The sequence below is a fragment of the Columba livia genome, chromosome 19, assembly GCF_036013475.1.
Source record: "Columba livia isolate bColLiv1 breed racing homer chromosome 19, bColLiv1.pat.W.v2, whole genome shotgun sequence".
In the NCBI taxonomy this organism is placed as follows: Eukaryota; Metazoa; Chordata; class Aves; order Columbiformes; family Columbidae; genus Columba; species Columba livia.
Genome location: NC_088620.1, coordinates 1660029 through 1685355, shown reverse-complemented (window position 1 = coordinate 1685355; position 25327 = coordinate 1660029). Strand labels below are relative to the sequence as shown.

The 25327-nt window shown below is 46.0% G+C and overlaps 2 protein-coding genes across 4 annotated transcripts in view; both read left to right on the top strand.

The window, feature by feature from the left end:
* RABGAP1 (RAB GTPase activating protein 1) overlaps positions 1 to 25327 on the top strand; it is a 57749-nt gene that overhangs the window by 19666 nt on the left and 12756 nt on the right. For both annotated transcript variants that reach the window (XM_065035453.1, XM_005512991.3), the window contains exons 12-17: positions 606 to 699; positions 2831 to 2981; positions 23161 to 23274; positions 23506 to 23580; positions 23721 to 23846; positions 23998 to 24141. In XM_065035453.1, the coding sequence (XP_064891525.1) occupies positions 606 to 699; positions 2831 to 2981; positions 23161 to 23274; positions 23506 to 23580; positions 23721 to 23846; positions 23998 to 24141 (704 nt within the window). The remainder of the gene's footprint in view (positions 1 to 605; positions 700 to 2830; positions 2982 to 23160; positions 23275 to 23505; positions 23581 to 23720; positions 23847 to 23997; positions 24142 to 25327) is intronic.
* On the top strand, positions 9025 to 11941 carry GPR21 (G protein-coupled receptor 21). Of its 2 annotated transcripts, none has more exons than XM_065035481.1 (2): positions 9025 to 9071; positions 9850 to 11503. In XM_065035481.1, exon 2 carries the CDS (start codon positions 10220 to 10222, stop codon positions 11264 to 11266), a length of 1047 nt encoding a protein of 348 aa, XP_064891553.1. In that variant the 5' UTR covers positions 9025 to 9071; positions 9850 to 10219; the 3' UTR covers positions 11267 to 11503. The 2 variants fall into 2 exon arrangements, with proteins under 2 accessions (XP_064891553.1, XP_064891552.1); XM_065035480.1 differs by lacking the exon at positions 9025 to 9071 and adding an exon at positions 9344 to 9483 and having other exon boundaries at positions 9850 to 11941.

Here is a 25327-nt window from a genome sequence, read left to right as displayed (position 1 = left end):
ATACATAAAACTATACCAGGACCTGCCCAGCTTGGAACTTAATGTGTTTTCAAGATCTTTTTCTTGCTTTTTAAAAATCCTCTTAAACCAAAACAAGGACTAGTTGTGAGTTTATAAACACCTGGCCTTACAGCTCTGAGCTGCAACGCAGACAACTTGAGTTGCTGCGTTTCTACTTTTTCTGCTGGCCTTCTTTGTGGCCTTGGGTGAATTGGTTCACTTCTGTGCTTTAATTGCCCTTTTTGAGGGAGGGTTGGTTTGAAAATGAACTCCTTTGCAAGGTGTTATTCATTAGCAATCTGACCGTCTCCAATGACCAAGTTTCCACAACCCCTCTGGGCCCTTGCATCAGTTTGACCATCCACGCGCTAAATTTTTCATTTCTGATTTTTAACCAGAATTTCATGTCTTGCTGCTCGTTTCCCGTCTCTTGTCCCATCGCTGTGGGAAGAGGCCACTGCTGCCTTCTCCGAGCCGAGCGCACAAGCGCTGCAGCCCGGGGTGAGGAGCAGCTCTCCCTGCGCACGGCACGCGGAGGAGCGCAGCGGTGGATCTGGAGAGCGATGGCTGCCGAGCTCATGGCGTCTCTTCTGTTCTCTTGGCAGACAACGATGAGCCGCTCTTAAGTGGTTCTGGCGATGTTTCCAAAGAGTGCGCAGAAAAAATCCTTGAGACGTGGGGAGATCTGCTGTCCAAATGGTGAGTGGTAAAATCACGTTCTGAAAATGACAATTCTGAATATTCTCAGTCTGTTTTCTCCTTCTGCTCGGAGGTTTTGTTATTTCCAGAAGCCGGCTGAGATGGATTTAGTCCTCTTTCATCCCCATGACTCCCCTTATTCACTGGCTTCACGTTTTCTGATTTATTCCAGGGGTGTTTGAAATATTTTCAGTTTTGAGTGCAAGTTTAAATACTGTATAAAAATTCACGTATGCTGTCTCTTTAGGTGGTTCTCTCTTAAAATGAGTATTTTACTCATCTGTGAGTTTCACTGGGATTTTTGTTAAAGAAAAACCTAATCCAAGTAGTATAAAAAAAGGCATCCCTTCCTTTGTCTCTATTTGCACAGATCACTTCCAGTCCTCTTTGTAATTCTGGTGTACTTCCCAGCCAGTTTTTCCTGCAGCTGTCATGTCTTAGGCACTGTAGCTTAAGAATGTGGGAGATTTGTACTTGGATAGCAAAGATGCTTTTCCTCCCCTGCAGGAAGATGCTCCGGAGCCTGCCAAGAAGGAAGAACATGGGCTCTTCTGTTTTTTTTCCTAGAAAATGCCAATTTACAAGAAAAGCGTTTCTTGCCAGTCAAGTTGCTAATGCAACACCTGTCCTCCTTTCACGAAGGATCCTTTATTCATCTTGAAGTAGCCTGAGCCGTTCTAAGAAACTGATGCTGATTATTGTGAAATTCGGTTGGTTTTTAGTTTATTCTTTTTTCCCCGAAGGGGGCTGACAGGCACCGCGTCAGATTGAGCTCAGATGTGCTACAGCCCCACTCTGGCTGTAGCTGCTGCCTTCTGCTTCCTTGTGTTCCTGAGAAGCAGGGCGAGGGGTGTACAGCAAATGGAAGCTCTGAGGCGCGGGACAGCAGAGATTAGAATAAGTTATGCACTTCAGAGGAAAAGTATTGATGTGACCACTTAAACAGGATTCTCTTTAATTTAAAGTTATAACAATTTCACATTATTTTTTTCCGTAATTACTTAGTACTGATTTGAATAAGTACTTTTGCACGAATATATTGAGCTAATTTGCTGGGAGAGTGACCATCAGCAGTGGACAGTCCGTAAGCAGGGGAAGGCTGTGGGCTAACGAGATATGAGCCCTTTGTCTCCTGGACATGTAGAAACATCTGGAGCAGATGAGCTCTGTGCATCTGCTGCTGTGAGAGCGTCTCTTTGAACCTGAATTTGTTTGTAATTCTTCTGAGGGCTCAAAGACAATGAAGCCGCCTGACTGCAGGCAGCGTTCTGGCAGCCCTGAGCGGGTACCGAGTGCTGCTGCGCTAGCGCTGGCACCGGCTCTAATAGGTGTTAAAGGGCTTTCCTTCTTAACTAAACCCCGGTATTTGGAAGTAATGATCCTTGAGGTTTTAACATAAGAGGATTCAAAATCATAAAAATCAGAGTTCACGTAGTCTTACGCTAGGTTTTTAGAATCCTGTAACTAGATTTTTATAGCAATTAAACATGCATTGGTATTTTGTGATTTCTAAATAATATTTGGCTCGTGTTTCCTAACTGCTGAGTCACACAATTTTTCTCCTTTCAAAATAGTTTGGAAGAACCTGGAAGTGTGTGGCTTTTAGTCTACAGCCATACAGATCCTGGCTGTATTCATTGGAATGACTGTTGTACTTACTCTGATCTGACAGGAAGGCAAAGCAGTTTTATAGGCCTTAGCTGGATAACCACGTGAGGTCCGTCGCTCCGTGTCCTGCTTTCTGTCCTCTCCCCGGGAGGTCCCCTGGCTGCGGCTCTGCAGAGCAGAACATGCTGCTGCACATGGATTCTGGGTTCGGTGCAGTCTGAGCCTGCGATCTTACACAGTGTGAGATCTGTCCTCCGGTTTTGTGGAGTGTTTTGGTTCATTGAGCGGTTCATAACATATGTTTATATTATATTTAAATGTAATAGGAATCAAGGAAAGCGTTTGGAAAGTGCTTCTCCAAATCTGTTTTATTTCATAACTTGAATTTCACTTAATCTGGCAACATATGGACTGTCTTGAAATTCCTGTCATTTGACACGTTTGATGGTACACGTCGGTTGTTGCTCATGTACTCGTTTCTTTGTGTTTGGTTGATGGTAACAATCCCTTTGCGCATACGCAGGCACCTCAACCTGAGCGTGCGGCCGAAGCCGCTGTCGGCGCTGGTGCGGAGCGGGGTCCCCGAGGCGCTGCGGGGAGAGGTGTGGCAGCTGCTGGCGGGGTGTCACAACAACGACCACCTGGTGGAGAAGTACCGCATCCTCATCACTAAGGTACAGTGCCTTGTTTTTCACCTCTTTCCCCCCACGCACATCTGAAGGAATGAAAGCACAGAGACCTGCGAGTGTGTACCCTCGCGCTGGAACACTCTTGAGCGTATCTCCATACAGTGCATCGGGTCGCGAGGAGCATTCAGTCCTCTCGTCAACAAAAAGCCCTCACACGCAGGGCTGCTTGTGGCATTATCTCTACTTAGAGTGCTTTCTTTTTAGTGGTCCCGATTCTGTTTTGCTCAGATGAGTTCCGAGTTAGTTTGTCAAAAATTAGGATTCTATTAATTGCTTTCATAATTGACAGAGATTCAGGGAGCTCATTTCCTTTGCTTGTTTGGATTTCCTGAAAGAAAGCTGAATTTTGCTGTATTGTCTTAACATTTATGCTAAAAATCCAACGCCAGTTAAAATTGCAGCCTTTTTTGATAGAAAAAACAGAACACTTTGGACGTTTTTGCTCTAGACAGCAGCTTTTTAACTTATGTTGAATGCCGACCTCAGTAACATAGGAAAATAGAATAATATATATACAGACATCATTCGGTGTTTCTCAAAGTTCTAGAGGAACAAATGGGTCATGAAATGTCCCTCCCTTAATCAGAAAACCAATCTGTTAGTTTGGATTTGACCATTATAGGTATGTTGTATTTTAGTGCTTTCATCAAACATGCAAGTCTAGAAGGACTATATTAGAAATTATTAATGATGCAACTTTAGTACAAATATAACAGAAATTAATTATTCACCAGTTAAAAAGGCAAAACAACTGAATCAGCCTTTATGTATCTGTGTTCTGATGGCACAGATTCGTAAGGAGCAATTAAAGACCTTATTTTGTGGGCAAGAGGGCTTCTGAAATTAAACTCTGTTCCTGCTGGAATCATGCAGGAAGGATCCTACGTGATTTGAATGAATCATGTTAGATTAGCTAAAAATGTTTTGCCATAAGTACTTTCACACACTTATTGAATATAGAAGAAACTTGATCTGAATTTCTTTGTGTTGTTACATGCGTTGTAGAGCTGTAACTTGGATTTTATGGCGAATAAATCATACAAATAATGTGGAGGTTGAGTGCTCTGGCAAGGAGTGTATCACAGTTACTCCTGTTGTGTTGTTTTAATTGCCTAGTGAGTCGCTGACAGTGTCACTTGTTCCTCTGTTTCAGTGTTTTGGTATCGGAGTGGAAAAGATGATCTCTTTGTGGCACAGTTGGTGACACATACTGCTACTATCTGTGAGCTAGAAAGGCATCGTGTAACGATTCATTTTTAAATCTGTGAAACCTTTCCACTCGTTTGCGTTTGGCAGAGACAAAGGAAACAACCTGGATCTAATGTACTGGGAGCAGCTCTGGAGAGCCAGCGGCAGGCAGGGCGGGCTGGCCCAGCGCCGTGTTCTGCCGCAGGACCGGCTGCCCCGCCTGCTCGGCCGGCACCGAGACTAATTGTGGACTAAACGAGCACGGAATGAGCGTTCCCAGGCTGTGCGGGAATCAGCCGAGGCGTGTGCTGGGCTTCCAGCCTGCGGCAGCAACCAGCTCAGGCCCGGGGAGATGCAGTCTCCTAAACCTGGAAGCACCTCTTAGCCCATTGCTGAGGCTGCCGGCCTTGTTGTGACTGAAATGGCGATGGCACCAGAACGTCTCTGCAAACGGGCAGATGGGTGCTGGGAGGGAAGTGCCTGGCTGGTTTGCAGTGGAACTGTGATTTCTTCAGTCCGCAGGCAGTGGAACAAGCGTGAGGTTTTGAAAAAGGTTATCGGTGTGGAAGTAAGAAAGATGCAATAGGCAAAGAATACAAAATTATTTGTGAGGCTGATGGGAACTTGAATTCAAGACCCAGGAAACGTTTGCAGACCCATTGTATATAGCATATGCTAACAGGAGAAGAAGTCTGGATTGTCCTTTGGCCTTCCTTTTTAAAATTTTCTTGCCTTTTATAGATTTTTTTGACAATTAAGTAGTTCGAATGTGACTCTTACTGCTCTGAAAACACCAGCTCAGTTATGGTCAGTATGCAGCAATGGGGGACTAAACGTGTCTGGGGAAAAAATATTTGTTAGTTGTGTGAAGGCAAGGGTCTCTTGCAATATATTGCTTTGCCGTCCTTGTAATGCTTCACCGCGGTTTTGCTTGTCAGTAATACACATTCATCTCTGGCAAGCGTGCAGCGGTGTGCGTTACCAAGCGCTGAAGATGGTTTATGTGAGAACTGCCGTGCCGTAGTGCAGCAGCACAGGGGGTTGGTGCAGAACCTTTGCTCTCCGGTGCAGGTGGGTGATGCCGCGAAGGCGGGTTGAGCGCTCCTGCTCCAGCGCCCCTGCTCTCTTCACGTTGACCTCTGTTCCTGTAGCTGCGTTTGATTTCCATCAGACTTTTCGTGACTCCGTGTGGCAGCACAGTCCCAAATTAATATGGGTCTGTGGTGACAGCTGCTTCGAACGCTTCTGGCCTCTTTCAGGGATTCTCCTCCCCTTGTGCACAGGGCGGCGGAGGCAGGAGTCCCAGGATTTCTTGTGGTGTTTACCTCCCTGTGCGGTTCTGGCCCCGGGTGCTCGGCACATCTGTAGGTTTTGCTTTCTTTTGCAAATTACCTGCTGCACGGGTAGTTCCTTATGTCCTGGTGATGTGTGGCTACTGAATGATTGAAAAGGAAACATCTTTTGTTGTGTTCTGCCACTGAATGCTGTGTCTGGGTCTCTCCTTGAATCTGACTTGCACCTCAAGGTGTGCACGTTGCATTCTAGTCGTCATGACAGTATTAATGATTTGCTCCGTATTTCTTTGCTAAACATTAGCTGGGTTTTTTATACTCTGTGCTTTTGTTATTGTAGTAGTGTCTAAATTTCACCATTGTGGTGCTTCCACAAATTACTTCTGAGAATTTGCACACCATCTGTGTGCAGTAATAAAGCTTTCAGCAGCTCCAGATTGCCGTGCTCGTGCTGGGGAGTGTGGCTGAAAGCCAGCCCGATGAATTAAGGTCATGTCCCTACTGGGGACAGAAAGCAAACTCTAGGTAAAACGATCTAGACAATCCCTTTGAGAGGCATCTGCTCCCGGTAGGACTTTGGCAATCATGGTTATGGCTGTAAATCTTCAGGCTTCCAGCCTCTCAGAGGCGGGAGGAGAGACAAGGGGACTCGGGCAAGGTATTAACGGGCACCTGCAGGAAAAATACTTAATGATGGAAAGCATTGTGGAGTAGAAAACCTGTGAAGCAAGCCACACGGGTTAAAAAAACCCCAACAAAACAAACAGCAGAAAACACACACACAAAAAAACCCCAAAAAACCAAAAGCAACCCCCCAGAAAAGCAGGATACAAAGCAAAATAGACAGTAGCCACTTTTCAGATGAGGTTTTTCGAAAGGTTTAATGCAATCTCTCAGATCAGTGGCGGTCTCAGCGGAGGAGCGCTTCATAACACCAAAATTTTAGGAGCCTGACATTTACAATATTGAGGAGAAAATAAAAGGTTTTAGATATAGGTCTGTGTGGGAGGAAGTAATGTTGAAAGGAGAAAAAAATTACAAACTGTTGTGCCAGATAAATGCACTATATTAAGCAAATTATGACATGAGAGGGACATACGTCTTGTGGCACAAATAAAATAAAGTAATGCGGTGGCGGCAGGAGTATCCTGGAATGTTGCCCCGGGGTCGTCACCGTTTCTGGTAGAGACTGTGGGCCTGCTAAGAAATTAATTTGCTCCAGTTTTGCTTATAGCAAGACTCTTGCTGCCCACTTCCTCATCTTCCCACTGTTTTGTCTCCCTGAGCGGAGGATTACAGTACACGGAAGCTCTACCAAATAGACTCATCTGGCTTGGTGCAAATGATACTAGTTTTTAATGAAGAAATAGATTAAAATGTCACTGCCATTATTTGATGGAATGTGTTGCTTCATCAGCAGCATAAAATGTAACAATGCTTTAGCTGTGGCTGGTTAAGACTTATTTTCCACTTCTATCACAATCACATTTCCATATGTTTGTATAAATTAAGAAGAATACATTTAATTTTCAGGAGTACAAAGAGCCATGATTGTGTAACAATCGACTGAAATGGAACCTACTGTCCATCCGTGAATCCCGGTGTAGGAAGGATGATGTAGCTGTGCTGTCGGTGTGCTTGAACCTCGACATCCCGTGTTTGATTAGTTTTGATCACGTGGTGATAAAAGTTTAATTATCTTCTGCAAGCACTAGTTTTCCCAAGAGTTCTCATTGTAACTTTGAACGATTTCTTGAATACTTTTCAAAGTCTTAGATGAGGTTTTCTTGTATACGTGTGTATAAGAGGGAGAAGTCTCTGCGACACAGAAATATTTTCAGTGTCTCACAGCCCTCAACCACCCGAACCGGACGGTTTCATGTCAGGTGGTTCACTTGGCCGAAGAGATGGTGGGTCCATCTCCAGCCCAGTCACCTCCCGCTTCAGTTTCGCACCCTTGGGCCACGTTGGTCTGGGCTCTGGTGCAGGGAGAATTACCAGAGGTATCACTGCTTTGCTGGGTGTTTGGAGCAAGCAGGACAAGTTGGCATGAACGTTGAATAGTTACCACTCCCAGCTTTGGAGAAACAATAGAATGTCAGTTAAAGGAAAAACCAGCCCGTCTCTCCTACAGAAATACCTGTCAGCTGCGTACGAATTAATCTTGTAATAAAAATCTAACCAGTGAGGAGTCTTGATGCATCTTTTGCTTCAAAATTTCGGCAACTAGATACTGTTTTGGTCAGTCTCACTATTTCCAATACCACCTTGGTTTTATATCTATGATACACTTAAATATCAATGTATGTTATTTTCTTAAAGATGTTTATAATGTGTCTGTTCATGCCTAAGGATCCAGAAATACTATTTGAATCAATTGGTATGTAAGTCATTCTCTGCTTTGGAAAGATAGATCGTTTTTCCTGCAGTGATTCAATCATAGCTTGTTTTCTGTATAACCACAATACCCTTCCCTAAATTTAATTCAAAGTTTGTTTCCTAGCTACAGTTCTAGTACTTCCATTGCCACAATCAGGAACACCATGAATTATAACAAACTGAAGTATGATAGTAAGGGGATCTTTGAGGGGTAAAGACAGGGCAGAATAAACAAGCTTTTGTTCTCAGGCTTTTGCATGAGAATAACTAAAAATCTGCCAAGTCATGCTGTTGTCCAGCAGAGATTTTTGACCAATACCAGTGTATTTTTTTTAACTACATGTCAGCTAAAATCCCTAGCGTTGCAGTGTGATTGCTGTGGGATCCGTCCTTTTGCCTGCACTTCATTTTTCATTAGGTATCCCACAAAATGTTTCACTTAGCTTGACTGAACCCTTGGGTCTGTTGGTATTGGTTGAATTCAGTGTCTGGACTTGCTTGTAGGGACGCCAGTTGTGCGCTTTCATTTTTAACAGAAGGAAGTTAATTGCTGAAGAGCCTTACTGCAGTCTCTTACTGGCTTGGATGGTTCAAGGACCAGTTCCCGTAGCGATGGGCCTGTCCTGAGCTGTGGAGAAGTCTGGAATGTCAGTTGGAGAATGAGCTTCCACATACCATGGGAAGGTGTTTTCCAGCATGTCAAGTGAGTCAAGCTCTCTTGACAAACAAGATATGAGGATCCTGTGCTGACATCTCTACCTGGTATGCATCAGAGAGGTTTTTCTGGTTAAATATGCGTGATGGTATTAGCTTACGGTGTGAATACAAGGTTAGGTGCTGTGTTGTGAATCGCATGTTTGTTCTCTGGAACGTCGTGTTTTCTAGTCTGTCCTGGTGTAGGTTGTGCCGGGACTGTCGGGGATGGCGATGCCTTTGTGTCCTGTGTGTGTGTACACAGGAGGTGCTCACCCGCCTGGGCAACATCTGGATTACTGGTGGGACGCAGTTCTCAGCTTTGCCCTTGGTTTCGGGTGTCTCCTAAACAACACACACTACACCTGGAATAAAGACACCCGTATTCCAGAATAAGTATTTCCCACACGGGCTTGGACGGAAAAGCCTTAAACGATGACTAAATGTTTAAATTCCCGTTCTTGCTCCGTCCGGTTGTCATTTGCCGCGCTGACAGGTGCTGAGAGGAGGAGCCGGGTGTGCGGTGGGTGTCTGTCTGTCTGTCCGCAGGAGCAGGGCGTGGGTGTGTGTCTGTCTGCAGGGCCGGGCTGTGCCAGGGCAGGGCTGCCCGCCGGGGAGCGCCGGGAGCCCCTTTGTTTCCCCGGGGTCGCGCCGGGTGAGGCACCTACCGCCATCGGCCCCTGGGGAAATCGGCCCCCGAGGGCGTCGTGCGCGGAACCCCGCGTTCAGGGGCTGCCGCTGCCGGCCGGGGGCTGCGGCCCCGCTCCCCGCCGGGTCCCCGCCGCGCCGCGCCCTCCCCCGCGCTCCTGCCCGCCTCCCTCCCCTTCCTCCCGCCGTCCCCTCCCCCCGGCTCCGCATCGCCGCGGCCGGAGCACACGCCGCCCGTGCCGGCGCTCGGCCGAGGATGCTCCCGGGCTTTTGTTCCCCCGCGGCAGGTAGGGGCCGGGCGGCGGGGCCGGGCTGCGCCCCGGGCCGGGCGGGGGCGGCGGGGCGGCCGCGGGGGCCGGAGCGGCGCGGGCCGGGAGAGGCGGCGAACAAAAGCGTCGTGCAAAATGGAGCCAGGAGAGGAGGGCTGGACCCCTTCCCCGCCGCGCATCCCTCCGCATGGATGGCCGGCGGCAGGGCTTTTCGCCCGGAAAACCTCCCCGCGCTGCCCCGGGCCGAGAGCGGGGGAGGCGGCGCAGCCGGAGCCGGCGGGGAGCGGGGGTAGCGGCGGGGAGCGCTGAGCAGGGCGTGGGGATGGAGGTGAGAGAGGGAGGAGAGGCGGTTCTGTAAAACACTTTCCCCTTCTCTTCTGTCAGCCTTTGGGAGGACTCTCGTCCTGGCTCGGTGAAGGTTCCTTCTCCCTCTTCCCCCAACCCCTCATCCCTCCTTGACGCGGCAGCCCACCCAGAGGGCTTTAATATCAGCCCTGTGCCGTGTGCGGGTGCGAAGTTGCTGACATGACGGCTGCCGGGTCCCGGTGCAGAGGTGGCGGCGGGGAGCCGGATTTAAAGGGGAATTGTGCTGAGAACAATGCACAGCAGCAGCATCTGGAGCGGCCCTGGGGACCGGAGCTCTGGTTTTGACATTGCTACACACACAGCACCAGCCGCAATGACAGCAGCTGCCTGGAGTGGCTGCAGGCAGCAGGCAGGAGCATGAAGTAAAGAGATCACTGCAGTGCTCAAGATGAACTCCTCTTTGGTTGGCAACCAGAGTGGCCGGCCGTTCTGTCTCCTGGCCATTAGCTATTTGGAGACCATCAATTTTTGCCTCCTGGAAGTGGTTATTATTGTGTTCCTCATGGTCCTGATTATTTCGGGCAACATTATTGTGATATTTGTCTTTCACTGTGCACCTCTGCTGAACCACCACACCACCAGCTACTTCATCCAGACTATGGCGTATGCTGACCTCCTGGTGGGCGTGAGCTGTCTGGTGCCTTCTTTGTCTCTGCTGCACTACCCTATTGTTTTAAGTGAGTCCTTGGTTTGCCAAATCTTTGGTTATGTGGTATCGGTGCTGAAGAGCGTCTCCATGGCCTCTTTAGCGTGCATTAGTATTGACAGATACATCGCCATCACAAAGCCGCTGACCTACAACACGCTCGTCACCCCATGGAGACTTCGGATCTGCATACTGATCATTTGGCTGTACTCCTGCCTGGTCTTCCTCCCCTCCTTTCGCTGGGGAAAGCCTGGATATCACGGGGATGTGTTTCAGTGGTGTGCCAATTCCTGGAACACCGACCCCTATTTCACCCTCTTCATTGTGGTGATGCTCTATGCCCCAGCCGCTTTCATCGTCTGCTTCACGTACTTCAACATCTTCCGCATCTGCCAGCAGCACACCAAGGAGATCAACGAGAGGCGGGTGCGCTTCAGCTCTCAGGACGGGGAGGCCGGGGAGGCGCAGCCCTGCCCGGACAAGCGCTATGCCATGGTTCTTTTCCGCATCACCAGTGTCTTCTACATCCTCTGGTTGCCCTACATCATCTATTTTCTGCTGGAGAGCTCCAATGTCTATAGTAACCGCATCGCGTCCTTCTTGACCACTTGGCTTGCCATTAGCAACAGTTTCTGCAACTGTGTTATTTATAGTCTCTCCAACAGTGTCTTTCAGAAGGGGCTTAAGCGTCTCTCGGGGGCTATTTGTGCCTCTTGCGCTAGACAGAGGGTGGCTAAGGACTCCTCTACCTCTAGGAGCAAAAGATCTTCCAATGGATGTCATGTCTAAGACTCCTATCAGCTGGACTGGGAAGTGCAGGGACAATTCTGTAAACAGCAAAATAAGTTAATTATGATTTTATGATGTCCAGATTTGCAAAAAGGTTTATGAGAAATGCTGCTGACATAGAAGAATCAGGAGCACATATCATTGTGGTTTCACTTCAAAAGGTTATTGCTGTGGAGGAGGCTGTGGAGTTTCACCTCCATATGCATTTTTAAGAATAAAGCTGTATCTTGACACTTACCTCTCCAGCTGGTGTGACTGAATGGAGTGGGTGTCTGAGAGCTTCGGCAAAATGTAGTCTTTCTTACAGCTTTACTAGGTTCTTTTGAGATTCGTGCTTCACATGCAAATGATAGAGCTGAAGTGGAAATGTCACAGTATATGGTATATTACAGGGATTTTTTAATATATGCCAAAGTATATTGACACAATGTTCCAGCGTCGTACAGAAGGGGCCAAACAATTTGTTTTCCAGTGCTACCTAGACAGGACTTCTACAACAGTAGTGAACAATGTGAACGCACCAATCCGGCTTCGCGCCCGTTGCTCGGGTGGGACGCGCGTGTGCGATGAGCGTGGCACCCGCATTCTCCTGTTTGTTGTGAAGTAACAAGAGAAACTTGCATCAGACCAAATTTAGCAGTTAAATAAAATGTGTTTTGATAAGCTAAGAGAAAATATATGTTGCTTTATGATACCAGAGTTGTGGCAGCTACTCAAGGATGATGCCAACATGTGAAAATTATTCTCCAACCAGTGGAGAAATGCCACAGTTTTGTATGTGGAAATTTTCTCAAGAACAACTTTAAAAATAACATGTCCCTTTTTTTTTTTTTTTTAAATCTAAATTCTTCTGATATTTTACATACTGGAACTTAAGGGGAAAGGAAAGAAAACAATTGTCTTCTAAACAGCTAAGGGAACTATGTTGTAAATTTAACTGTAGTATTTGAGTTATTCATAAGTGCACAGAGCTAAATCAGTGACATTTTTCTTTAGCCTTCATGGGATTAAAGATGGTTCGAATATAGCAGGAGCTAAATCCCATTGGCAAACGCGTATCTAACCGGTCAGAGGCAGGATCTGAGAAACAAAACCTCATTGACCGCAGCTTTTTCAAGCTAGCTTAGATGAAATATTTTTTGAGTACTGTAATGCTGTTAAGAAGGCAGTATGGCCCTCAAATTGCTTAGTTTTCCTAAAGAATATCCTTGTTTTTTTACTGATGCCTTGTTTGGAAAATGAAAGTGAACCGTGTGTTTCTGTACGTATGGATTACAGCCTGCATCATCTGCTCTCCCCGTCCCCGGTGCCGGGGGGTCCTCGCACCACAGCTCTGCTCCCAGAGCAGGTTTTACACTGGTACAGGGGGATTCTCGCAGAATTAGGAACGCAGAAATATTAGGGAAGAGTAGTTTGAGGTTTTTTAGAATTGGGGTAATTCTCTTGGCCGAAGGGAAGACACTTGTTAAATGGTTTCAGGTCTACTGTTTCGTACTCTCCGCTGTCCCTGCCACGAGCACAGCCGTTCCCTCCTCTGTGCTCTGTCTGCCGGGCTTTGCCCCCCAGGATTCCTGTTCCTGGGGAGGACGGGGCAGAACCCCCACTCTTGCTGCCCAGTTTTGGTTTGAGAGCCCTGTTACAGAGCACATCTAAGTCATATCTCAGTCTGCTTTCAATTTACTTCATCCATAGTTCAAACCTCTCAAGTTCCTCCTTAGTTCATCGGAAATTTTAAGAACAAAAGTATCTAAGCCCCAAAGCCTTCAGGAGGACGGTTCTTGTTACCTGCTGCGCTAAAGCAGAGCGGGGCCGGGGCTGACGCTGCCATCCTGCCCGGCCGCGGCAGGGGAGGTTTGTTCTGCACAGCTCCTGCACCGCGACTTTGAGACACACAACAGCCGGGGGGGTGAGTCACTGCTAAACGGTGTCATAAGCCCACAGCACATTGGCTGCCTAATTGTTCTCAAGGGTTTTGTGGGTATTATGGCAAAGGTGGGCTTTGGGGAACAGTTTAAGGCTTTTAGTCACTAATATCAAAGCCTCTGTGTGTGGTATTTTTGGAACAGCCTCTCAGGTAAACTCCCAATAGCTTTTCTCTGGCTCTTCACCTTATCTAAGATTTCCAAGTCTTTGAAGTGATGCAATCTATCATTAAAATAGCATTCGATTAAATTTAATAGAAGAAAAGAATCTGCTAGGACTAAAATCCTAAAAACGGCAGTTTGAGGTTTAAGTGGAAGCTGGAGAGCAAAGACTGTTGTTTTTTTTTTATCTTGTGGCATGGATAGAGGTTTAATAGGAGCATTGTGTGCTGGTTTTTGAGAATATGGAAGAGTTTAACGAGTGGCGAGGGGTCTACAGCGAGGCGTAGGAATTGAGGTGGAGGTGGGGCTGAGCGTGGCGTGCGGTGGTGGGCGAGGTGCAGGCGCGGATCCACACCTGCTGCGGGTGCTTGGTTTGCCCGTTCCCGACAGCCAGGCCTTGGTTCCGTCGCCTTGCTCTTCTCACAGTCTTCGTCGGCTCAGGTGGTTCCTGTGAGAGGTGAAAATCAGACCCTGGAAGCCTCTTAGAGACGAGGACCAAAAGGAGGTGCAGGCAGTTGATGCGGTTGAGTTTCATCCCGTGTTTTACAGACACTTTTAAAGTGTTGCCTCAGTAGCTTAGCTTTTGTGTCAAATATTTCTATTTTTATCTGTGTTAATTTATTGATTTTTTTAAAAATTAAATCGCTTTTTTTTGTCCTGTATGTTAATTTAATGTCGATTTAGGTTTGTATGTTATTAGTTGTTTTAAATGTTCGTAACATTTGAGTTCATTCAGTAAAATTGCATGGGAGTGAATCTTGTTCACGGTGCCAAGTGTGGAAGAAACGCACATCCTCTGTGGCACAGGTAACGGGAGGCGCAGTGCGTGCTGTGGATTGTTAGGCAGCGAACTCTCCAGTTGGATCATGTGCATCACGGCACATACAGAGCTAATCCTGTCCTGGCCTGGACCCGGTTGTGCCTGATGCTTCAGAACCGGGTGTCAAGAGCGTTGTGTGCACGAATGCCGCACTGTGGAGAGTGCAGAATTCAGATTGCATCTTCATAAAAATGGTGGTTTTGATGTGATGAAGTGAACACATTTTAAAGTTCCATCTCAAGACCTTTTTTGTAATTATTTGTGTTATCTGCCTCACTTTCAAATGAAGCTGCTGGAAGGTTCCATTGCAGTGCCATGGAAAGGGTTTCTAAATGCACAACTTCTCAGAAGGTGAAAATCTGCTTCATCTAGGAGTTGTTTTGGTTTTTTGAAGTTGACTGGAAGTCCGGGTGTCATTATATTGTCATTTTTCCAAATAGGTGGGGAGAAAATCCGTGAAATATTTATTTTTTTTAATAATCTGCAATCAAGTGACTATTTTTTAACCGAACAGGAATCTTTTGTGCGAAGCGAAAGCTTTGCTGTTGTCTGCTGTTCCCTTTCTTTAATTAAATGCTATAGTTCCTGCAGTCTTTGTGTCATTAGGGGTTTTGTACTTGTTTTTAAGCTTCTCACCACTCAGAAATCAGTTTCTGCTGTTGGAATTCGGGCCGGGGTCGGTGTCACAGCGCCCAGGGGCTGCCTGCAGGATTTGTCACGTATCTTAGACCAGAAGAAGGTGGTCAGTGCTTTAAAAACCATGGTTCTTAGGCAAGAATACCTGAGCATAGGGGTCTGCATTCAGACATTACAAACAAAAGACCCATTTACAATTTTTCCAGTTACTTTATTCCACTATTGTAGGTTATTTTCATAAGAGGAGGTGGAGATTTTGGAGGACTTCTGCTGTTTTAACACATCTATTGTTCCAAGTACTTGAAGCACCCGCTGAAGCGTTTGCCCTGACCTGCTCCTAATTTTGTTGTTTAGTTTAGAAACCTTTTTCTTCCCTTCTGTGACTGCAGGATACGATGACACGTCCTTTCTGTGGTGGCATTCGAGAGAAACTTGACTTTTACCTCACTGCCAACCCCATGTGAAGTTGGCAGAGCACACGTTTGTCGGTGACGCTGCTGAGATCCAGCAGGTGTAAAGGCCTCTGTGATTTTTATGCTTCAATGGGGGAATAGTTGCCCTTCAGAGTTAAAACTTAGTATGTATAAAACCAGACGCAGTTATATTTAGAGAAAGAAACTGAAAGTTGCGGCCAGTGGAAACAAATGAAACCTCTGGGCAGAGATGCCCGTGCTGCCGGTGGACAATGGAGTATTTCATTTGGGTCGTATCCGTTACAACACATTTTTAGCAGGTGGAGTTTAAGCTCCTTGGTGGCTCCTTGGGGCTCCCGCCGCAGACCCTCCGGTTCCACTCGGGGACAAGGGCTGACACCGGCCTGCGTCGCGCTCGACCACCCGCGGTGCTCCAGCAATCGGGAGATAATGTGGTGGGAGGTAGTTTGTTCAGTCAGCTTTTCAGGGTTGTTTTCTGTGACACAGGGTTTTCTGGACAGGTGAAGTGTTTTCCCTCCGCAGGCAGCTTTGCTCGTGGTTCTTCATGCAATAGTGACTTCTGCCACCTTTCAGTTTTTATTCCCGTCACAGTGTTTGAAACAAACCACAGTCTGTGTCTGCTCTACACGCCTTTACCGGTGATTGCAAATGGAAACGCTTGCGGATTTCACCCACAACTTATTTGGATCTCTTGAGCTTTAGCCATTGATGAAAATGTTGAAGTAAGTTTCATTCCTGCATCCTGATCCAGGTTGTTTTGTTTACAGCCTCTGGTGTACTTGAGCCAGCTGTCCAGTGTAAACTGACTCTCTAGCTGTGAATTTGTGGTAATTTAATTGAGAAACAAGTTGTTGAAGTCCTCCTCGTTCTGGCGTGAAGCCGCGGGGCTGTCGCGATGCCTGCGCTGCTGTTGGGAGGCGCTGGCTCTGCGCGGGCGGCCGCGTCGCTGTGCGTGGGTTCACAGCCCGCGCTGCCGTTCGCTGAGGAGTGTGCAGAAGCGCCGCGCGCGTGCACGTTGCTGTAGGCTGTGTTTGGCATCGCGGTTGTGAAGCTGGCGATGGCTGCCCCGCGTTGCTCTGCGCTGCGGGCGGGACGGACGGATCGGCTGCTTGGTCCCGCTTCTTTCTTGGTAGAAAGTTGTAAGATGAAGATGGTGATTTTGTGAGTCAAAGCTTTGGCTTCTCTCCGGTGGTCATTACTGGAGATCCTTTAATTAAAGAGTTAAATAAGTTCAAGCAACTCCTTGTAAAGATGAACTCAAGTCTTGCTGTGCATATGCGAGTCATTCTTAAACGTTGCGATGATCACGTGATACAAGCAATCAGATGCTTAATAAACCAAGTCATTACTTTTACGGTAAATTGAAAAAAAGTTCTTCTGGGATTTCAACTGTAAATGAATCCTTAAAAACCAATAATTAGATTAGTAAAGGATGACGTTTTAATATGCTGGCAGGAATATAGAGGGATTTGTCAGGGAAAGCAAAACCAGACTTTGCACTAAAGTGGCTTAGGCATATTTATAGTGCTAGTGATTTTGTGTGTGTGTGTGTGTGTGTGAAATCTTTGGACTATTTTAATATAATGTAAGGCTTTGAGCTTTAGCTAACTCAAATTGCTTGTTTTATGAAGTTACGTTAGTACCACACTGTGAAGTATTTTTAAATATTAGCATTACTGAGTATTAAAAGTATTTCATAAGAACATTTTTTAGACATTTTCTGTAGATGCTGTCAAAGGAATTGATGTTTAGTGTACAAAGAAATAAAACCCTGAGGGCTGAAAGGTACCTGTGTGTTTCTGATCACCTCGGTTTTTGAGGGGTTAGGTATTTCTTGAGGATAAATCGTTGTCATTAAAACTTACTGAAAATACCGGTGCAGCGAATCCTTTCAGGTGCCCGAAAGCGGCGTTACCTCCAGCCACGCTTCCGAGCTGCCTGAAAGGGTTTGCAGTCGCGTGTGTTGTCTTCACAGACTTAGGTCTTTAGCAATGCTGTACAGCACAGTGTTTTGCAAGTTCCTACGCTGATAAATTTCTCTCCATATGTAACCTTTGCAATCTAGTTTCTATTGTAACTCTAGCATGTAAACACTAGATTCAATTTTGTATTTCTCTAATGAATGCAACAGGATGGAAACGAGTTTGCAATTGCTAATTGCTTTTTTACTGTTCTTAATACTCGTGGGTATGTATTTTCTTCAGGGATTTCAAAACTGTATTAGTACCTTTTTAAATTGTGTTTTCCCACGTGCTGTTTACAACGAAGGCGCGAGCGTGGGAGGCTGTGCCTGCATGTGCTTTAGGTTGTTTGCTGATGGAGCGCAGCGGAGCGGCCGGACCTCGAAGGGTGCTCGTGCTTCTTGTGTCCCGCTCGCGGACCGCGACAGCGGGACCCGCCGGGGAGGGTGTTTCCGTGCGTTCTGCGGAGATTTGACGTTGTCGGAGGGTCCTTCTGAGTTTTGTTTGGGAGACAGTCCAGCTCCTTCACGAGGAGCATGACCACTGCTGGTTCTCTGCTGAGATCCAGTGAAAGGGCCGAGAATAGACAAAATCACACGTAAGAAAGCGTATGTGTTTGTTTGTAAGAACTTTGTGCACCTTTTAATGCTGGAAATTATTTCGTATTAAAAGATGAAAGAGGTGTGAGTGTGAAACCCCTGCCGCGAAGAACTACGGAAAAGTCCACCCAAGCAGATGAGAGCGGCAAACGGGTGGAGGATCCAGCCCGAGCCTGTACCGCCGTGTTTGGTTGTGACGCGGGGCGCCGGGGGCTCCTCGGGGCGCGCAGCTCGGCCGGGAGGGAGCTGGGCACGATGGCGCTGGACACGCAGAGCGGCTGAGGAAAGAAGGGGCGGTTGTCCCGGCTCCAGAATTACCTGGTTTGTGCCAACTCGAAGTGTTAAATACAGGGGAGAGGGGGGACTCCTGCCCTGTTGTTTTAAGACGTTTCTGTAGCTGATGTTTCAACTAAGACTAATAATAAGAAAAACTACAGTTGAGCCAAAAATTACAAATGTTACTGATTAAAAATAATACTTGGATATTTTAAAATATTAAATGCAACTAGATAAATTGGAAGCATGTAAATATCTGATTCTAAATCTTTGCATTATTTCCAAGAGGTAATTTTGCTATGAGCTATTGAATCTCAAAGAAATGTATTATTCCCTTAGAGGCGGTCTGTACCCCAGCGGTGTCATACATCTCTTGGCTTGTTTCCTTTTTGCTGTAGATGTACATACGTATTTGTGTGCACTGTGTGACCGGACAGTGACTGCCCTGTTAAACTGCTTGTTTTAAAACATATATATACATATAAATACACATATATGTAAAAGACACATGTGCATATGTATTTTAAAAGAACTAATTTAACACGGCAGTAATTGTCCGGTCACGCAGTTTAGGGCTTTGTAAAATATGTAATTTTAAGAATGTCAATGTGGTTCTTACTGAATTTTCTAAACACTTTTCTGAGTCTGTTATCAGCACATCCCATCCTAAGAGAAACTGCACATTTCTCAGTGATTGCTCCACCGGTTACATTTTTTGTCTGCCATTTGTTCTGGATTGATGTATCTTGATACTCCTAAAATTTCAAGGGCTGTTGGCGCATTTCACGTAGCCTGGGATTGCCTGTTCTCCAATGTATGGATCATGCATCGACAGTACTAAGTAGCCTTACTGTTTTGCCTAAACGCCTAGCTAATTTATTGAATATTCTCTCTAAAGAGAGGTCTCTGGAAGGGGTAGCGTATTTTAGGACGCTCCTTCTCTTTAAAGGGAAACTCTGAGTTGAATAGCAGTACTTGTTGATCAGTGATATTATTGTAGCCAAAGGATGCATGGGTGGTTTCATAGGAAGTTTTTGCTTCGAGTTTCTTGACGAAATGTAGTGTTCTACAGAGCTGTGTGGAGAGCGTAGTTTTTTATTCTGAAATGCACTTGTACACTTTATTTGAAAGGTCTGAATGGATCATAAATACATTTAAGAAATAAATGATACGTCACATGTTTTCACGTCTCGTCTGGGCTGACTCGTGTGTCGCTGCTGACGGGGGTGGGTTCGTTTGGCAGCGGGTGGGTTTTTCCTCTGATCTCGATAGCTCTGAATAGTCGAACAGAGCAGGAGGGCCCGGCAGCGCGTTCTGCTCCTGCTCCGGCCGCTCGTGACGGAGGGCACTGTGGGCAAACTCCGCTCTGTAATTTTCCTGTGGGAAACTTGAGCCCTAAAAGGAAACGAACTCAGTGAAATGGCTGGATATCACAAGGGATTCACTTTTATTTTTAGAATTGCACTATATTGCCATATTTGGACTGAAAGTATGCTGGATCAATGCATTATTGTATCAAATTGCAGCTGTCCCGAATTCGTCTACATTATTCAGGTTTTTTCCACAAATACTGTTTATTTGTGCATTTCTCAGTAAGTGCCAACTCCAGGTAACACGTACATTCTGCAGACAGCATTTCTTGCGAGCAGTTAACAGTACACCGCTTCAAAAGTGGGTTTGTGATATTTCCTTAAGGTCTTAGTAACAGGTGTAATTCTTATGGAAACCTCACAGTGGTTTGGTCGAAGACGAATGCAGGAATGTGTAGAAGTCGCTGTAAATATTGCTTATTGAAAGTAAACCTGGGAATGCTACCAACCTGCAGAGCAGACGTGGTGGCACGGTGTCCTGCTAATGCTGAAAACAGCTATCAAAAGACCTTTTAATGTTTTCGGGTGTACTCAAAATGTGCAGATCTGCTCAAATGGCGTCTCCCCATTGTGTAATATTACGCCTGCCGCTGCCTGTGAAAGCTCCGGGGAGCGTTGGCCCCTGCGGGTGTCGGGCGGGTGCTGGTCCCGACCCGCTCGCCGGGCTGTGCCAGGAGATGCCGCGTGCGGATCTGGCCCTGGGCAAAGCAGGAACGTTCCGCCCGTCGACTGAGTCGCTGGGCCCTTCTCACAGTCACCTCTGACAAGTAACTTGCAAGTCAGTGGGACCTTCCTAAGAAATAATTGCAATGTGAAAATGGATGCCGTGGTGGTAAGAGCGAGAACCAGGCGGTTTGGGTTGTACGGTGGATGTGTTGGGTGACTCACCCAGGGAGAACCACCTGTGTTTTGGATCGTTCTGGGGTGAGAGCAGGAGGAGTCTGAAGTTGGGACCGCACCATTTGTCCATTTTCATGTCATTTGTGAAGTCAACCTGTGTCCAGGCAAAGCCTTCGTGTTTCATGCCCCCGTGGGATTTCCCCAGTTAGCTGGTGTTGATCTCTGAGTGCTGAGCCTTTTCCAGCAGGAAACCGCCTGCTCTTCTCGGCAGATTTCTCATTTCAGATTGCCTTTTTCCACCGCAGACCCTGTTCCTTCAGCAATTCTTTGCTGTTGTTTCTTTACTCTCTTGGATTTAAGTAGGGGATTAGGAGGAATAAACCTGATCTGCTGAAAGCTGCGAGTAGATCAGCCCCATGAAGAGGCCCTAGGAGCTCCATCTCTTCTGTGTTTTTAATTGTGGCTTAAGGTACAGAAACAGCTTCTAAAGTAACACAGTGTCAGTGCGAAGAACTGCATGGTGTGGTCTGCAGGTCCTGGGATGGGCCCGGGACATCATAAAAATACAAGGAAAGTGGCTTTAAGCGTGTCCAGTTTAGGATGCAGGAACCAACATGCTTTTATAGACAGGGTGATACAACAGATGAGGTTTTATCTGCTGGACGGCATCCTGGTTTCCATAATTACTCACGTAGTTTCTTTTTAAATCAACCAGAGAGGAAGGTTTCAGTATAACTCCTTTAATATTTTAAAGTGCCTAGAAGAGAGGGAGGAAGGGTATGTTTTCAGTCTGAGCGTCTGCATTTTCCTGCTTTCCTTTGAGCAGTGAGCTGTTGTGAGAATTTTAATCTCCACTGCGCTTGCCTCAGTTCTCATGGCTCTTTTCCATTCTGTTTTCTTTACTACTTTCTTTTTCTTCCTGTCATTCTTAGCTTTCTATTTTTCAATCTCAGTTGGTGAAGGGTGTGGGTTCAGAAGGGTTTCCTTCGGTTCCCAGTCCCCTGAAAGCATGAGAAATTGCCCATTGAGCCAATTCTCACAGCAAGGTATAAAAATAGGAGTAAAGAAAAGGTTACACAATGCTTGGATTGCAGCAGTTTGTACTAATGGGGACATTTCAAAGCCACGGTTTGAAAAACATTTTTTAAACCTTATCATTTCCGTTCATTTTTCTCTCCCCAAGCTGCGTTTCAGCTGCAGGAACTAGCGTTACAGATTACTTGAAGAATTGTGCTGAAACACAGGAGTCAAGTGCTGAGCGAGTCACGCAAAGCCAGAGAGAGACCACTAATTAGTTCTCTTTGGTCATAATGAGTGATTTGTTTGAGAAGCCTGTCCTAAGAGTTTCCAACCAGATGCTTTGGGCTCTGCTATTAAATCAGTGGCTGCAAAGGCAGGTGGGTTTGAGATTCCTCTGCCGTTGCGCAGGACACGGTGACGCCGGAGCAGCCCCGGGCCGGTCCCGCGGGCGCCGCAGGCTCTGCTCTGCACCCTGGGCTGGAAAGCCCCGGAGAAGCTGGAGGTCCCGCTAGGACGGTGTTCACGTGCTTTCGAGTTCTCAGAGTTGTTTCTGAGCATTGTCTCGCTCCACTTGCCGAACCAGCTGAAGCGACAGCTGGCCGTTATCTTACTTGTCTGTGTTGACTTAAAAGGCTTATATTTATATGAAATTTATTTAGCGTTTGGGTTTTGTTTGTTTCTGGTTTCTTTATAATGAGATAGACCTCTTTGGCTTGTTAATTATTATAAAATCAAAATGCTGAACAGTAGTTTTGATCTAATTTCCAAGCCAATCCAATAACTTGGTTCTGCTAGCCGTGTAATGCTTTCCTAATGAAATGTCGGTATTAAGCCACTAAGAGGAGCATTAACCTTGGATTAAAATCTGAAGTGAAAATCAAGCACGCTGCGGTAATTTTGTTCTTGTTTGCAAAATCATTTTGTGAAGAAAAAGATCACCTAAAAGCTGTATTTAACGATCTTCACACTGATTACATCAAACACTTTGTTACTGTCTGTTTTACTTCCAGCCCTTTTCCGTTTGTCTAGCAGAAACACGGGTTATTTGGACAGAGTAAAACTTGTTAAAAAACAGAAAAATCTCTCTTGCTTCCCCAGAGCATCGTGTATGTTTGCAGCGTTGTTAACCCGGACACTGTTGCTCAGTGATCGCACACGGGAAGAAGGTCGGCTTTTTTATTAGTGCGTTCAGTCGCTGCCAGGGAAGCCACCTAACCAGGGAGCCGCTGACCCTTTCATTGGCAATGGTGGCTCAATGATCGTTGTGGCATCTTTTCAGATGATTCCCAGTACCAAGGAGCTCTTGTTTTCATCAGCTGCCCAGAAAAGTCATCCTTGAAGCAGCACAAAGAGGGACCCATGGTCAGCAAAAGGAAATACCTGCAGGCAAACAGAGGGCTTTTGTTTCTGTTTTATTTTGGCAGTTTGGGTAACAGCTGCAGTTACGTGATCAGGTGGATAACAGCTGGGTCCTGGCTGCCTCAAGGGCACAAGACATCAGCAAAGCAGAGAACAGAGTTGGTCTTCCTGGCGCTGCAGTGCCCGGCTCACGCGGGCAGCTCTGGCTGCCTTAGCTGATGTTTTACCGTACGACAGTGACTGGGACGCCCGCGCGTGCTGGAACTGCTGCTCGCGCTGCTCCCAGATGTGCTGTGGGAAGCAGATCCATCAGGGCTGTGGTCCGGAGCTGCCTGCCTGCAGGCAGCCTGTTCTGCTTGAGTAGACTCTGTTTCGTTACGGTTAGAACAGCGCGCAGAACACAATGCCCATCTCCGAACTCTCAGTCCTAGCGGAATGTAATTTATATTCTTTTGATGTGTTTTCATTTACATTTTAATATCTTTTCTCTAATAGGAGTCTCCACAAGACAGTGCTATCACCCGAGACATCAATCGAACGTTCCCTGCTCATGATTATTTTAAAGATACTGGGGGAGATGGCCAGGACTCCCTGTACAAAATATGCAAGGTATTCTTTAAATTCTTCTTGACTGCTTACCATGACTTGTATTTACCATCACTGTGACCAACCACTGCTGCTAGGTGTCACAGTTTGATTTTCATACAGGTTATCCCTTCATTAGAATGGCAACTGATGCACCCTGTAAAAATTTTAAGGAACTGTGTTCAATGCAGCTTTTTGTTTTGTTTGTTTGTAGCTCCAGACAGATGTGCTCTAAACTCTTGTTTCTTTTTCTAGGCCTACTCTGTCTACGATGAAGAGATTGGCTACTGTCAAGGCCAGTCATTTCTTGCTGCTGTGCTGCTTCTACATGTAAGTGGGGGAGATTTCCCCTGTTTGTTTTAAGCTTAAGCACAAATGCTGCTCCGCTTGCCCAGAACGAACGTCAGGGCAAATGGAACTGACATGGAAGGTTGAAATGCTTGCGATAAATACACTTTCCTCCCTCCCAGATGCCCGAGGAGCAAGCTTTCAGTGTTCTGGTCAAAATCATGTTTGATTATGGACTCAGGGAACTTTTCAAACAAAACTTCGAAGATTTGCACTGCAAGTTCTATCAGCTGGAGCGCCTCATGCAGGTGGGTGTTCAAATTGGCAAACTGAATGGGTCAGAGCCTGCAATTCAAAACTACCTGTTTATCTTACATGTGATGAATTAACTTTCAGTGCTTGTGCTTTTTTTTACCAGTTATTTCCAATTATTTCCAATTATTTTCCAATTATTTTTAGGAATACATTCCTGATCTGTATAACCACTTTCTGGACATCAGCCTCGAAGCGCACATGTACGCGTCCCAATGGTTCCTCACCCTCTTCACTGCAAAATTCCCTCTCTACATGGTCTTCCACATTATTGACTTACTCTTATGTGAGGTGGGTGCTGTGGCTGGAGGCTCGTGCTGCTGGCAACCTCGGGCGGTTTCTCACTGTCTTGGTTCATTTCGCGTCCTTGTTTCGATCTGTTCTTGTAGAGCGAGGCATGTGATAATTACTTTTATGTAGAAGTGTTATGTTTCTGCAATGACAGGGAGTTCTCAGCACTTTAAAGATATAAATTAGGAGTCAATATCTATATAAAATATTATAATCCCCTATTTATTGTAACACTTGAATGTCTGAGATTCTGTACAGTGCTCATGGGATGAGAGTTAATTTACAAATGTGTGGGTTTCTCTGCTGTTAATTGTATTATACGCAATGCTAACTTTTTTTTTTTCTGGAATATTATTGCATGGAGGCCGTTGTGACTAAAATTGCCCAGCTAACTCTCACGGTGGTGATCTAACAAGCTTGGAGTTATTTCTCCTGGAAACTTGAAGTCTCTTTATACTCACAGCTTTAGGGAGCAACATTCTTTCCATGGAGATTTTGCATGTAATCATGTTTAGTATCTTGGCACTGTGCTGGTAAGTAGTGTAGTTTGAGTCAGAGCTTATAATGTAAGCGAACAAATCCCATTTTGTACTGAAGCATCCTTGAGTTATTCAGTGATTTGCTTTCTTTACTCGCTGGTTGACATTGCACATCCACTCTTCGCTGGCTCTGCGGTTGTTTCAGCTTTGTGTGCGGTTCCTCTACTGAAGGGTTCCGCGTTCGCAGTCCCCCGGTCAGGGTTCTCACCCTTCCCCTGAGTCTCTGCTGCTGGGCGTTCTCCCTGTGCCACTGTACTGGAGAGCAACAGATGGCACCAAGAAAATCGGTTCTGTTTGTTTAGGAACACATTTTCAATTCATAAATAGCAAATCTGTTCATAATGGAGTTTTAAGGGTTTTTTGTCATGTAAAGTAATAGAGAAAGAATAATGTCGTGGGAAGAAGACAGAATCTGGAAATAAGGCAAGGAACGTGTCTTGGTTGCCAGAGGTGCCCCTAGAGGAGGTGTGTGCTGCTGCTGACTAGCGGATCTGTTAGTGTTTAATTGGGTAATATAAATAAAATACTTGTAACGAGTATTGGCAAAATAGATGATGTAGGAAGCTGTTCTAAAGTGAGTCACTTGCTTTTTCTTTACATGAATTATCTCAATTTTTAACCCCAGAACTTAACATACTGGTGTATAT